Raw genomic sequence first — 14,778 nt, forward strand, 5'->3', positions numbered from 1 at the left:
TTATGTAAGCAGTACATTGATAGAATTACAGGACCCCCACTTCCCCCCCGAAGAGTAACCCGAATAAATGAGCATATGCCAAGGTAACAGGCAAATCTGGTAACATGGGGGGTGATGATCGAAACAGACAGGAAGCTTGCAGATTTCTTAAACTAAGCCCAGCTGCCTCAGCCTCCATACCTAGGGATGCTCTTTTTGCAGGGAGGACTAATGCTATCCGCCTATATTACAAACTTAACTCTGGTGAAGAAATCCACTATTATGATTTTACCAGCCTGTAGTACCCTTTTGTAAACAAAACCAAAGAATACCTTATCTCTCACACACACACACAAAAACAAACCCAGGAGCTTTAAACACACCAAAACAGTTTGCAACCAAATACTTTTAAAAAACCCATACTTATCTCTAGCATAGCCCCCCCCATCACTAAGAACAATTTAAACATCAAAACTAATGTAAAAAAGACAGACCACCTATTTTTAAAAATATATCACATTTTGCAGAGTAAAAAACCCTGTTAGTTTGAAACAAACCAAACCAACAGTTTGCAGCCATATACTTTAAAAAAAACCCGCACCTGTGTTGTGCACAGACCCCTATCTCACAATTTTAACATTAAAGCTAATTAAATTTTTTTTTAAAACACACACACTTTTAAAAGCCAATTGCAGAAAGTTACCTTCCACCACAGGGTGAAGGGGTGCTGTTCTGTTTCCCCGCATGTGTATTTGGGCCTTTGGGTTAAAGAACAAGTATCTCAACTGCCATTGTTATGAGGTGGGCGTCATGACTGCACCTCTTGGGCTTTCCTAAAGAAGTACAAATCACGGTAGAGGACCTACTCTTTGAAGGTCCCAGATTATTCATGGAGCATATGGATGACTCCCTTAAGGATTCCTGAGCAACTGTCCCCTCTCTCAGTATTTATACTCCAGCACCAGAGACACCCAGGGCAGTATCAACTTTCTCCAGAATTCTGACCTCTGCATTATACCCTACAGTGGCAATGCGATACCCAACATTGACAGAAGCCATGTACCAAATGCAGACATACATCTCCAGCCAATTGTTTGGCTGGAGTTGTGGTTGAGGCCCCAAGAAGCCTTCCACTGTTCCAGTCATGTCAACTATTTTCGACATCACATCAATTTGGCAACAGCCTAGCCCCTTTCTTCCCGTTATGGAGGCTAATTACCTCAGACAAGTGGTTTTTGGAGGTCATCAGGGAAGGATATGTCATCCCTTTCCCATCTGTCCCATCCCGCCACCCTCCCTCCTCATCCCTCTTCAGGGACCCTTCGCACGAACCCCTCCTATGAGAAGAGGTATCAGCTATAGTAAATGCTGCTCCAAAGCCCCAGCCTTCCAATTAGGGGCACTGCTCTCTAGTCACTCACAGTGGAGCACCCAGCGAGATGTCACTTGAAGAAGAAGAGAAGGTTACTCACCCGGTGCGGTAACTGATGTTCTTTGAGATGTGTGTCCCTATGGGTGCTCCTCTACCTGCCCTCTTCACTTTGCGTTAGAGCTGCAATGTTAGCTCTGTGGTAGAGAAGGAACTAGGGCCTGTCAGACACACAGTGCACATGTGCAGTCTGACAGGCACTGCTCATGAAGATCTCCAATCACAGGCGGGGGGTTTGACATTGTACTCTATATGATTTTATGAAAATATGCTAATGAGTTTGAATATGCTAATTTCATATAACTGAAATATGCTTCATGCAAAAGGTCTCTTGTAAGGTATCATAAGAAAGCTTATAATCTACTGAGTGTGGTCATCCTATCTGTATAAATGTATCACTCTTGTATCTGAAACTAGAAATATGAAATATAACTCTGAGGGCCTATTGTAATTATGCAAAGTGTGGGCTGGTGGTTTGGAATCTTGATGGCTCCCATCAACCAGGACAATTGACTGTAGATGGCTCTATTTTACTTGTAAGTTTTCCTGTATATGTGTGTGCTGGCAAGTGTGCAATGAAGTCTTACAGTGACATGTGATCATGTCACCTGAACTGGAATCCATCTTTAACCTGGTGCTTTTCCATTGAGAAGGAGGGGGTGCAAACCCAGAGAGGGACAAAGGATGCAAAAGATATATAAGTGGGTGGAACAGAACAAAGGTGGCAGCCATCATGAGAAATCCCCTAGCTACCACCTGAGCTGGAACAAGAGTTGTACCAGGGGAAAGGATTGTGCCCAGACTTGGAAGGGGTCCAGTCTGTGAAAGGAACTTATTGAAACATCTCTGAGGGTGAGATTTTATCTGTATTCAGTTTTATTACTGTGTTAGACATAGACTTGTGTGTTTTATTTTGCTTGGTAATTCACTTTGTTCTGTCTTTTACTACTTGGAACCACTTAAATCCTACTTTCTGTATTTAATAAAATCACTTTTTACTTATTAATTAACCCAGAGTATGCATTAATACCTGGGTGTGGGGGGAGGAGAACAGCTGTGCATATCTATCAGTGTTATAGAGGGCGAACATTTTATGAGTTTACCCTGTATAAGCTTTATATAGGGTAAAATGGATTTATTTGGGGCATGTGGTTCAGACCTTCGGTTTGTGTTGGAGCAGACTGGCTTAACAAGACAGGGTGCTGGAGTCTCAAGCAGGCAGGGAAAGCAGGGGCAGAAGTAGTCTTGGCACATCAGTTTTCAGTTTCCAAGTGGGTTTCTGTGACCCAACCTGTCACATAGGGCGCTGCTGTATTCACCATGGAGCACCCATAGAGACATAACCTTAGTTACTGCACAGGGTGAGTAACCTTCTCTCCTATTCCTAGCTCTGTCACTGGCCTGCTGGGTGACCCTGGCATGTCACCTCCCTGCTCTGTGGTTTGGTTTCCCAACCTGTAAAGGGGGGTTATGAGACTGACTGCCTTTGTGAAGTGCTTTTAGAGCTACTGGTGAAAAAGCTCCTATAAAAAGAGAGCTGGTGTGATCTCCTCCCACCAAGGGGAGCAGCCACGGGCAGGCCGGACAGGCGGCGCACGCTGCTCGGGACTGTGGTGGGGGCGGAGCAGCCCCTCCTCTCACCTCCTCATTTAAAGGGCCAGCCCCATTCCTGCAGTTGTGAGACCGTTCTTCGGCGTTTGGGTTCGCGCTTTCCGTGGCCGTTCGGCTTCTCCGGCGGGCGGGTTCGGCGGTTTCCGTGGCCGTTCGGCTTCTCCGGTGGGAGGGTTCGGCGGTTTCCGTGGCATGGGCTCTGCCGTTGTCAGGGGTAACGCTAAGCATCTCGGTGCGAGTGGAGGTCTGGAGGCCGCTACGCAGGCCTCTGCGGGTCCTTGTCCCCACGCACTGGGCCATCTGCGCTGTTGCTAGCGGCGGGTAAGAGTGCGTGGAACTGCGGGGCGCGGACAGAGGGGTCCCGGGCCGCAGGCCTCAGAGAACGGCCGGGCGTGCGGTTGCTTTGCCCCCACCTCTGCGAGAAGCTATTCGGGCGCCGGGCCTGTCCGGCCTGGTGCGGGGGGTCGGGCTCGTCCTGCGGGCGTCTGGTCTGTTCGGGAGGGGTGGGAGCTCGGGGTCTGGTTATGGGCCCAATTTAGCCTTCGGAATCTGTGTGTGCGCGGGGGTCTCTTGGCCTCCAGTCCGGCGAAGTGTGAAAAACTATCTGACGTAATTTGCTGCCAGTAGCAGTTTGTTACACTACATACTGCCTGCGTTACAGCGCTCCAGCGCTCTCCGAGTCTGTAAGCACCGACCGAATGCATTTGCACCCAGCTTCTTACCCTGTGGAATTTAATGTCAACATAATAAACATACACTTGAAATTTTTTGAGAGTCTCCTCGGGTTGTAAGAGGAACGCACGAACCACCAACGTAATGAATATGAGCTACACATTGGAGAAGACGGCTATTGAAAGAGTTTAAGAAACTTGCAGTTAAGGGTCAGATCTTTTACTGTAGTGGAAGGGAGTGATCTTGAAGATACCTGTTGTAGAATCAAATCTTATGCTTAATCATGATTAGAAAAAGGGGTTTTTTATATTATTTTTCCAGTTTGTAAAATATTTTATTTTTCTGTTTAACAGTCCATTTGATTTGTTTACTGATGAACTGCTTCTTTGTTGCTGTACATTTTAATAAATAATTTGAACACAAAAATGCGAACTAATAAATAAACTGGGGGGATGAGGGGGGGAGAGGGAGAGTAATTGGCCAGTGTCTTTTGGTAAAGATGAATGGATTCTGCCCACATGGAGTTCATTGTTGGTTCAGGGTCTAAATTAGACTTTTACAGTCCTTTTCACTTTAAAATTTACTACTTTAGATTCTTAAATGGGTAACAGCATTTTTTAAAACTGAATTTATATGGACAATGTCCTGTGAAACCTGGCTTTGAAAACTGCAGATAAAGGGCACAGATTTAAGAGTAGCAGCCGTGTTAGTCTGTATCAGCAAAAAGAACAGGAGTACTTATGGCACCTTAGAGACTAACAAATTTATTTGAGCATGAGCTTTCATGGGCTACAGCCCACTTAATCGGATGCATAGAATGGAACACACAGTAAGAAGATAGTATCAGAGGGGTAGCCGTCTTAGTCTGGATCTGTAAAAGCAGCAAAGAGTCCTGTGGCACCTTATAGACTAACAGACGTTTTGGAGCATGAGCTTTCGTGGGTGAATACCCACATCGTCAGATGCATGAGAAGATATTTATACATATGGAGAACACGAAAAGGTGGAAGTACCCATGCCAACTGTAAGAGGCTAATTAATTAAGAGAAGCTATTATCAGCAGGGGAGAAAAACTTTTGAAGTGATAATCCAGATGGCCCATTTCGGACAGTTGACACGAAGGTGTGAGGATACTTTAACATGAGGAAATAGATTCAATTAGTGTAATCACCTGCCATTCCCAGTCTCTGTTCAAACCTAAGTTAATGGTATCTAGTTTGCATATTAATTCAAGTTCAGCAGCTTCTTGTTGGAGTCTGTTGCAGCTTTTCTGTTGCAAAATTGCCACCTTAACATCTGTCACTGAGTGATTAGAGAGGTTGAAGTGTTCTTCTACTGGGTTTTGAATGTTATGATTCCTGATGTCAGATTTGTGTCCGTTTATTCTTTTGTGTAGAGACTGTCCGGTTTGGCCAATGTACATGGCAGAGGGACATTGCTGGCACATGATGGCATATATCACATTGGTAGATGTGCAGGTGAACGAGCCCCTGATGGCGTGGCTGATGTGATTTAGGTCCTATGATGGTGTCACTTGAATAGATATGTGGACAGAGTTGACATCGGCTTTGTTGCAAGGATAGGTCCCTGGGTTAGTGTTTTTGTTAGTCTCTAAGGTGCCACGAGTACTCCTGTTCTTTTTGTTTGTTTATTGTATTTGCTGCTGGATTCACTGACAGGTATGTAACTGAGCAAGAGGGGAAACCTTTGTTGAAGAAGTTGATTTGGAATCTGGGGTAGCTCAGCTGATATATCACACATGGAATATAAACATCTTTAGGAGTTGTGGAGATCAGGACAGAAGAACTGTAATCATAATTTGTTTGCCTGAATCTAAATGGTGCAGCTGTGGATGAGGACTGTTCAAATGGTGTGCTGGTTTGTTTTTATGCATTGCAACAACCTCAACCTTAAATTTGCTAATCTGGATTAAAAAAAAAAAATTCTCCCTCTCTCTTAAGAAGTTTGATTTTTAGTTTGAAAGACGTTACTATTTAAAGTTCCAAAACAAAACCCTACCAAAATAAAATGTTCCACTGCACACACAATTATCTCTTGGATATGAGAGAGAACAAACCTCATGTGAAAAATGTTACTCACATTGCTTAATGAACTACTAGTAGGCATGCAGATTCTAACGATTAAGGGTGTTGAAAGAGCATATATACACTTATGGACTGCTGTGCCTGAATGGAGACCCATTGAGAGCCAAAGTCCCAAAAGAGTACTTCAACTCCAAGTTCTCGAAACATGTTTGGGGCACCTTGGTGGTATTTCAGAAGTATCCCTTGTATATTTGGGGTTGATACTTAGGCCAGAGCTCTGCGGCAACGATTAAAATACTATTTGGCTGCTAGTCACTTAAAACATATTTAAGAAAATGCATTGGAGCTAGTGTAGCCTGGGTTTGGGAGATTATTAAGGAGATAAAGACTGGCATATTTGTAGATGTTGTATTTCATGATGGATTTAATCACCCATGTGACTGAAGTCTCTAACTTTCCAAGGAGAGGCTCTCTTGTTTGAGACTTTGTAAAAAAATAAAAAGTTATGGAACTTACAGCAATGAAAGACAATCCTGGTCTTATGTTTGAAAACATTTCTTAGGTGTGGTAAGTTTAAAGGGGTTAAACACTTCTGGATCTTCAGAGGCAAAGCTACAAAATCAGAAGTTTGATGCTTCAGTGAATGTGTGGATATCTCATTTACCAGGTTACAGCAAGCATCACTGGTGTGGTTTTAGAGCTTTGACTCAGTACTGTGGTCTAGTTATTTAAATATATAAGTAAGGTTATTATGGCAATTTCATGTAGGTATTCAGAGAGAAACTAGGAGTGTCCTCTGTTGGGGGTTGACTCTAAAATTACATGGTAATACTACCAAATCTGCAAGGATTTCACATTTATGTTTAACTAGATTTTAACTACAGTCTATGCCTTTTGGAATATATGTAGTATTTTTGTAGCCATGTCGGTCTCAGGATAGTAGAGAGACAAGGTGGATGAGGTGATATCTTTTATTGGACCAACTTCTGTTGGTGAGAGAGACAAGCTTTTGAGCTTTTCAGAGCTCTTCTTCAGGTCTGGGAAATGCATTTAGCTTTTACTCAGTGTCTCAGCTAAATACATCTACTATAAATAACTCAAAGAACATCCTACACCACAATTTACCCAGGAATTTAAGGATATCCTCAAATCCTTCCCCAAATAACTACAAGAGAATCTCTACAACCTCATCCCCCACTTACTCACCCCGGGGACTTCTACAAGCTTCCCAAGATATGCAAACAATGGAACCAGGCAGACCCATCATATCTGGCCATGGCACTCTTATTGAAGGTCTACAGAGACTTCTAGAAACCATCCTCAAACCACTCACCATGCAAAGGGCCAGCTTCCTCTGTGATACAACTGACTTTTCCAAAAACTCTGAAACATTAACAACCTCCCTCAGAACACCATCCTTGCCACCAAGCATGTCCTCTCCCTATACACCAACATACCTCACAATAATAGGGTCACGGCCTGCCTCAAATATCTACAAGACAATGGACAACCCTCTGATATCCAGCCCAAACACATCAACAAACTCATGTATTTAATCCTCCTGCATAACAATTTTACATTGAACAACAAAACACTTTGCCCATACCCTAGGAACAGCAATGGGTACTAAGATGGCTCCCTAAAACGCTAACCTCTTCATGGGCCACCTTGAAGAAGAATTTCTGGACAAATGCATCACGAAACTAATGATTTACCTGAGCTGTATTGATGACATTTTCATCCTCTGCACAGATGACCTAAACTCCCTCATATTTCCACTATAACTCCCCCCTACATCCATTAAACTCGCTCCACAGCACAGCACTAGCATAAACTTCCTGTACACCATGATCAGCTTCAACAATGGAACTCTACATGCAGCAGTATACAAGAAACCCATGGATCAGCCCACCTACCTTCAAAGACCCAGTAACCACCCCAGACACACCAATAAATCTGTTCTCTACAACCACGCACTCAGATACCACAGAACGTAATCCGAGGAGAAAGTCAGGGATATATACCTTAACACAGTTAGGCCTGGTCCATGCTAGGAATTTACGTTGGTATAGTTACATCTCTCAAGGATGTGAAAAATCTACATCACTGAGAGGCGTTCCTCTACCAACCTAACTCTTGGTGTAGACAGCACTACAGAAGTCTTCCGTTGACCTAGCTACTGCCTCTTGGGGAGGTGGCTTATCTACACCAATGGGAATCCCTTCTGTTGATGTAGGTAGTGTCTACGCTGTAGCGTTTTAAGTGTAGACATACCCTATATGAGGCCTTTACCAAACAAGGATGGTCCACCAGATAAGTAGATTGCATCATGGTACAGGCCACCCAAATACTCTGACTGCACACCCCTAGCTGTCACCTTTCGCCCCACACCGAAACCCATATGGGCAGCGCCAACCTTAGGGGTGGGCTGTGTGGATGTCATGGTCAGGAGGGTGCTGTGTGGCAGCACAGAGGTGAATGCTGGCAGAAGAGTGCCCAGATTTCTCCCTGCTTCCTCCCAGCAGAGGAACGGGGAGGCGGGGGCGAGCAGCATAGGTGCTGCAACTAGGGGTGCTGGGGATGCTGCTGCACCCCCTGGCTTGGAGTGGTTTCCATTATATACAGGGTTTACTGTTTTGTTCAATGGCTCTCTGCACCCCCCACTATACAAATTGTTTCCCCCCCACAAAGTTTCTCCATACCCCCCCTGGGGGTTGTGAGGGTGTGTGTGAGGAGAAACAGCATGGCTCCCTACATCCAGGTCCTTTGCTCACCTGTGCTGTGTTAAGAGCTGCTGCTCTCCCCTTACACAGCCCAGGTGGGGAAAGTGACCTGGATGCAGGGAGTGCTGGATATTGCTGCTTGCTCCCTCCCTCCCAGGGAGGAGGGGCCATGGAGGAGCAGCATTGGAGGTGTACCCGAACAGCAATGCCAGCCGCTCCATGCATCCAGGTCACTTTCCCCATGTGGGTGCAGGAAGGGGTGCAGGGGTTAGGGGCGAAGTTGGAACAGTGCAGGGGTTAGTTAAGAAGGGTGCAGGAGGGGTTGGAGAGAAGGGAGTACAGGGTTTAGGGATCAGGAGGGATTAGAGGAGAAGGGGCACAGAAGGGAAGTACATGGGTTAGGGAAGGAAGGGGCTGCAGAAGCGGGTTGGGGAGGAGGGGGCACAGGAGGGATTAGGAGAGAAGGGGTTATTTGTTGTTGTTGTGTATTTTACAAATAATTTCAGGCATACATCTCAGATTAGATGCCTGAAATCACATTGAATTTTGTCAGTGACTACCATTTCTCAGCTTCTCTTCCCTAGCACAAGATGGGTCCATCTCCTCCTCTATCTGCCTGGGTTCTTTCCTCTTAATTTTATTCTTGAGAGCATGCAGAAACCTATGAGCAGGAGCCAAAGATTTTATCCTGAAACCTTTACTCTGCAAGGAGTCATTATTCATACACTTGTTGAACTCATGAAGGTTCCAGGATCCAGGGAAATTCCGGATTCCTTCACTTTCCTTTGAAATAATCCAGTTCAGGCCACTGCTAGAGGCAAGATACTGGCTTGTGGACCATTGGACTATTTCAGTATGGAAATTTGTGCTTTTAAAGGTTGTACCAAAATGTCATTTTCACCCTTTTTATTTTCACCATAATACAGTGGAAGAAGACATGATTTTTTTTAATCTTGCCCAGTTCTTAATTTAATCTGTTAGAAATGTTTTTTTTTCTTTCCTTGCACAGATCTGGACTCTACCTAGGACTGTGTATGTCACTATGGCTGTGTATGTTGATCACAGAATAGAAGTCCCTGATTCAGTTGGGTCCCCTTCCCACATAACTTGGCACCCTTTTCATCCACTTCTGGCTGTTGCTTCCGTTAGCCCAACATCTGGAGGCAGTGTGGATATCTATTTGGAACAGGTAAGCATCCAGGAACTTCTACTTTGGTCTTGATGTTACTTTGCTGTGATCTCTTGATTGCTGTTATATCTGTGGTGGAACAGAATTATGAAGTTTAGCAGGTTTTTTTAAATACATATATTTTGTAGGCTAGTTTATATTCCTGGAATCCTTCTCTATCAATTTTGGTTGCTCATAATGTTCAGTGATATTGATGGCTAATCAAATTGCCCTAATTTAATTTTAGACTTTCCTGAAGTCAGCAGTGAGTTCCTCATGAATTAATTGTATCTATACAACAGAAACACCACCTTGAGTTTTACAGACTACTAGCTTTTTTTATTTTTCTTTGGGCTGATTGCCAGCATACTGTTGATCTAGGGGCTACCTAATGGTCATAGAATGAGAAATACAACTATACCTGCCAAATATACAGCAACATACCATGGATTAAACATTACTTCATGTCAGGGTTGGAAGGGACCGCAGGAGGTCCTCTAGTCCAAGCCCCTGCTCAAAGCAGTACCAATTCCCAACTAAATTATCCCAGCCAGGGCTTTGTCAAGCCTGACCTTAAAAACCTCTAAGGATGGAGATTCCTCCACCTCCCTAGGTAACCCATTCTAGTGCTTCACCACCCTCGTAGTGAAAAAGTTTTTCCTAATATCCAACCTAAACCTCCCCCACTGCAACTTGATAGAATCATAGAATAATAATGTCCCAAGATGACAATCAGTATATTATGATTTAGCCTCTATTAGGTTTAAAGCTGTTAGGCTTAATTAGGCTTGGAAGAATTGGATTTTTATCACTAAATGTTGGTTTGTTTTTTTTTCCCCCTGTGTACACGCAAACCAAGGAAAAATATTTCCATTGACAATATTTGAAATTTATAATAGGCAAAGCAAGAAGAATGTAGCTTGAGAAGTCATTAGTTTGATTTAAGGGGAAAAAAATGACAGTGAAATGGATGCCTGCTTAGTTCTTGTGAACACCAAGCCAAAATTTATCTTGGGATATTCCACGGTCGCCCAGACGCCTGGGGCCTGGGGCAAAGCAATTTCAGGGGCCCCTTCCATAAAAAAAAGTTGCAATACCATAGAATACTATATTCTCGTGGGGGGGCCCCTGTGGGGCCTGGGGCAAATTGCCCCACTTGCCCCCCCCCGGGCAGCCCTGGGATATTCAGCACCAAGGAAATATTTATTGAGGCTTAGCTTGAATCTGTGTTCTCTGTATCAGGGAATGTAAAAAACAGAATAATTTCTCCACCCAGAGGGTGAGCCAGTTTGCTAGTCAGATTACTTTATTATATAGGATCTGTCCGTGTTATGGTTATTGCTTACTGCAGTTCTAGCATGATTTCCCTAGTGTGGACAGTGACTCCCTCCCCAAGAACTGTTTATTGACTTCTCAAGCAGGGTGAATTTGATTTAAATAACTAGTCAGGAAGACTCACTTTAATCATAGATTACTACATAAAAGTGCATTTTTGTTGGTTGTTATAACCTTAATACATATTCTTCACAACTCAGAGATAGATGTAGGTTTCATTTTTAGAAGGTACACACTATACATTTTTAAGTGATTTATTTTGAAAACTATTCAGATTAGTTTTACAGCTATATCCGAAAATGAATGATTGGTTATTTCATTTACCAAAGGTAATTGAAGCAGATAGTTGACATCCCAATGACTTCATAAATATCTCCAATTCAACAGGTTAATCATTAATATTTGGTGGATTTGCTTGCCATGCTGTATTAGGAGGAGAACATCACCAGACAGACATTTAAATTGTTTTATTTAACTAAAACAAAAATGTTATGTATTCTGGATTTTTTTTTCTTCAACAGCAAACATAAAATATTTTAACAAAACAAGCATATGAATTTTTGGATTTAAACATTCAAGATTTTTAAAATCAGGTTTGTTTTTGTTAAAATTGTTTTTAACTAAAATAGTTAAATGAAATATTTAAAAAAAAAAACCAAACATTTAATCAACTATGTCAGCCAGGTCAATATGAGAAACTTAAAATATTGGCTTCTGCAGCTAACTCGGTCGTCTTCACCTTCATTTTCCTGTTTGTTCATAATCTGGAAAAGAAAAACAAGCTTTCCTGCCTTTTCAGGTTCCAAACGTTTTCTCAGTTTGGAATGAATTAGTCCAAAGGAAAAAATTCTTTCTACACCGGCAGAAGAAGTTACTGCTGTTAAGTGAGATTATCACTTCAACAATCTCTGAATCCAAGTACTTAAGTGACTTCTACCAGTTCACTGGTGTGACTTTCTTTAAAACATCATCAGCGAACAAATATGTTGTGAATGGTTCATCCTCTGAAGTTTATTATAGTTGGCATTATGGAGGGATGATTGCTGGATGTCCATGTCATAGCCAACTCCTCTTCTTCAGCAGTTAAGGTTTGACCCTGGTACCGAGTATTGAGAATATTGAGCTGGAGATAGTTCTTGTCCCATTAGTTTTTTTTAAATGCTTGTAATTTAACTATGTCAGTGCATATTTTTAAGATCTCACTCAGTTCCTTCCAAATTTCAACAGCGTCAGCAATGAAACAGCTATTTCCCTGCATTTTGTTCAAGGCTACAGAAATAGGCTTCAGGGTACTCAGCATGTGTTCAACATTTCTCTTAAGCCCAATGTTGAGAACTTTGGCTGTCACGGTGCCATCTATTTTTTCTCGCTTTTGTTCACAAACTGTCATCAGATTAGGCCAGTTCTTGATATAGTGCTCAAAACAGTCCACTACTGAGTTCCATCGCATGTCTTGTGGGAGAGTTAGCTTGGTTCCTCCCACTTCTTTTCAGAGCAGCTGCTGCAAAGCGGTTGTTGTTGAAATTGCAAAATACTTCCCTATTAGGCTTTATTTCTGGACCACTGAAGTCTTCGGCTAGGAGGTAGATCAAATGAGCACTGCAACCATATGTTGTTAGCTTAGGACTCTCTTCTAAATAATTTCTTCGCATCTTGGATAAATTTGCAGTATTGTCTGTGACCAAGCTGCGTACTAGACGTTTGAATTTTTTTCCCCACAGTTTGTTATAGCTTTTACTGCTACTTCTTGTAAGTATTCTGCTGTGTGTACATTTCCTGATGTATCAATTGTTTCTGTAAGGAAAACATTCCCTCCTTCTGTTGTCTCACAGGCACATACAACAGGATCATTGTGGACTTTGCTCCACCCATCAAGACTCAGGATAACAATTTTACCCTCTAGACCTTTTGCTCAGTTTCTCTTTCATAAACTTTATCCAGCAATTTGCCTGCAACATCTACTCTGTTCAGTGAACTGTATCCTGGTCTTAATGACTGAACCATGTTAATGAAGTGTGGGTTCTCAATTATATGGAAAGGAGAGTTTGTTGCATAAACAAACCAGGCAATTTTTTCATCAATTACCTCTTTTTTTGTAATCTGCTGGTTCTTACCACAAACTTATGTATGGTTGTTTCTGGATGATGGAGATTTTTTTTCTTTTTTCTTTTTGCTAAAGGTGATATACTGAGACTATGTGACATACCTGATGTGACTGAAACACTATCATTGCCAGATAACTCGGAAAGTATAGAAAATGATGGTGATCTTGAAGGTGGATAGTCTTTAGACAAAATAAGTCAATGAAGTTATTTAAGTATTACCATACTGCTCATTTAGTATTACTCATTGCATTCACTGACACTCAGTAATACTTTAAAGGTGAACTTGTAAAAGGAAGATCTGCCTATTTCAGTTATTTATTTTTTTTATCACAACTGCATCTAAAATAATAGTACCATAGAGTAACAACTATATTTTTTTGCTCAAACATGAGAATTCGAAAATAGTCCAGAAAGAAGACAGGCAGTCTTTTAAACCCACTAAACCTCCTCTTTTGTCATATGACTGAGGTGTGTTAATGAACCACTTCACCTTGAACAGTCTCTGAGAATATGCATTAACTACTTATGCTGAACAATCTGTTCCACCTAATCATAGAATCTCAGGGTTGGAAGGGACCTCAGGAGGTCATCTAGTCCAACCCCCTGCTCAAAGCAGGACCACACCCAACTAAATCATCCCAGCCAGGGCTTTGTCAAGCCTGACCTTAAAAACCTCTAAGGAAGGAGATTCCACCACCTCCCTAGGTAACCCATTCCAGTTCTTCACCACCCTACTAGTGAAAAAGTTTTTCCTAATATCCAACCTAAACCTCCCCCTCTGCAACTTGAGACCATTACTCCTTGTTCTGTCATCTTCTACCACTGAGAACAGTCTAGATCCATCCTCTTTGGAACCCCCTTTCAGGTAGTTGAAAGCAGCTATCAAATCCCCCCTCATTCTTCTCTTCTGCAGGCTAAAGAATCCCAGTTCCCTCAGCCTCTCCTCATAAGTCATGTGTTCCAGCCCCCTAATCATTTTTGTTGCCCTCTGCTGGACTCTCTCCAATTTATCCACATCCTTCTTGTAGTGTGGGGCCCAAAACTGGACACAGTACTCCAGATGAGGCCTCACCAGTGCTGAATAGAGGGGAATGATCACATCCCTCGATCTGCTGAAAATGCCCCTACTTATACAACCCAAAATGCCATTAGCCTTCTTGGCAACAAGGGCACACTGTTGACTCATATTCAGCTTTTCGTCCACCGTAACCCCTAGGTCCTTTTCTGCAGAACTGCTGCCCAGCCATTCGGTCCCTAGTCTGTAGCAGTGCATGGGATTCTTCCATCCTAAGTGCAGGACTCTGCACTTGTCCTTGTTGAACCTCATCATATTTCTTTTGTCCCAATCCTCTAATTTGTCTAGGTCCCTCTGTATCCTATCCCTACCCTCCAGCGTATCAACCACTCCTCCCAGTTTAGTGTCATCTGCAAACTTGCTAAGGGTGCAGTCCACACCATCCTCCAGATTGTTAATGAAGATATTGAATAAAAACGGCCCCAGCACCGACCCTTGGGGCACCCCACTTGATACCGGCTGCCAACTAGACATGGAACCACTGATCACTACCCGTTGAGCCCGACCATCTAGCCAGTTTTCTGTCCACCTTACCGTCCATTCATCCAGCCCATACTTCTTTAACTTGCTGGCAAGAATACTGTGGGAGACTGTATCAAAAGCTTTGCTAAAGTCCAGAAATAGCACATCCACTGC

The 14,778-nt window shown here is 42.8% G+C and overlaps 1 protein-coding gene across 4 annotated transcripts in view; it reads left to right on the top strand.

Moving 5' to 3' along the window:
- Positions 1-3,193: 3,193 nt before the first annotated feature.
- The window catches only part of IFT140 (intraflagellar transport 140), a 243,719-nt gene continuing 232,134 nt past the window's right edge, over positions 3,194-14,778 (top strand). For 3 of the 4 annotated variants that reach the window (XM_044978900.1, XM_044978902.1, XM_044978901.1), the window contains exons 1-2: positions 3,197-3,340; positions 9,469-9,648. In XM_044978900.1, coding sequence (XP_044834835.1) covers positions 9,502-9,648 — 147 coding nt within the window. In that variant the 5' untranslated portion in view covers positions 3,197-3,340; positions 9,469-9,501. Of the gene's footprint in view, positions 3,341-9,468; positions 9,649-14,778 lie in introns of all 4 variants that reach the window. The other variant, XM_044978903.1, reaches the window with a different exon arrangement.

The sequence above is a fragment of the Mauremys mutica genome, chromosome 11, assembly GCF_020497125.1.
Source record: "Mauremys mutica isolate MM-2020 ecotype Southern chromosome 11, ASM2049712v1, whole genome shotgun sequence".
In the NCBI taxonomy this organism is placed as follows: domain Eukaryota; kingdom Metazoa; phylum Chordata; order Testudines; family Geoemydidae; genus Mauremys; species Mauremys mutica.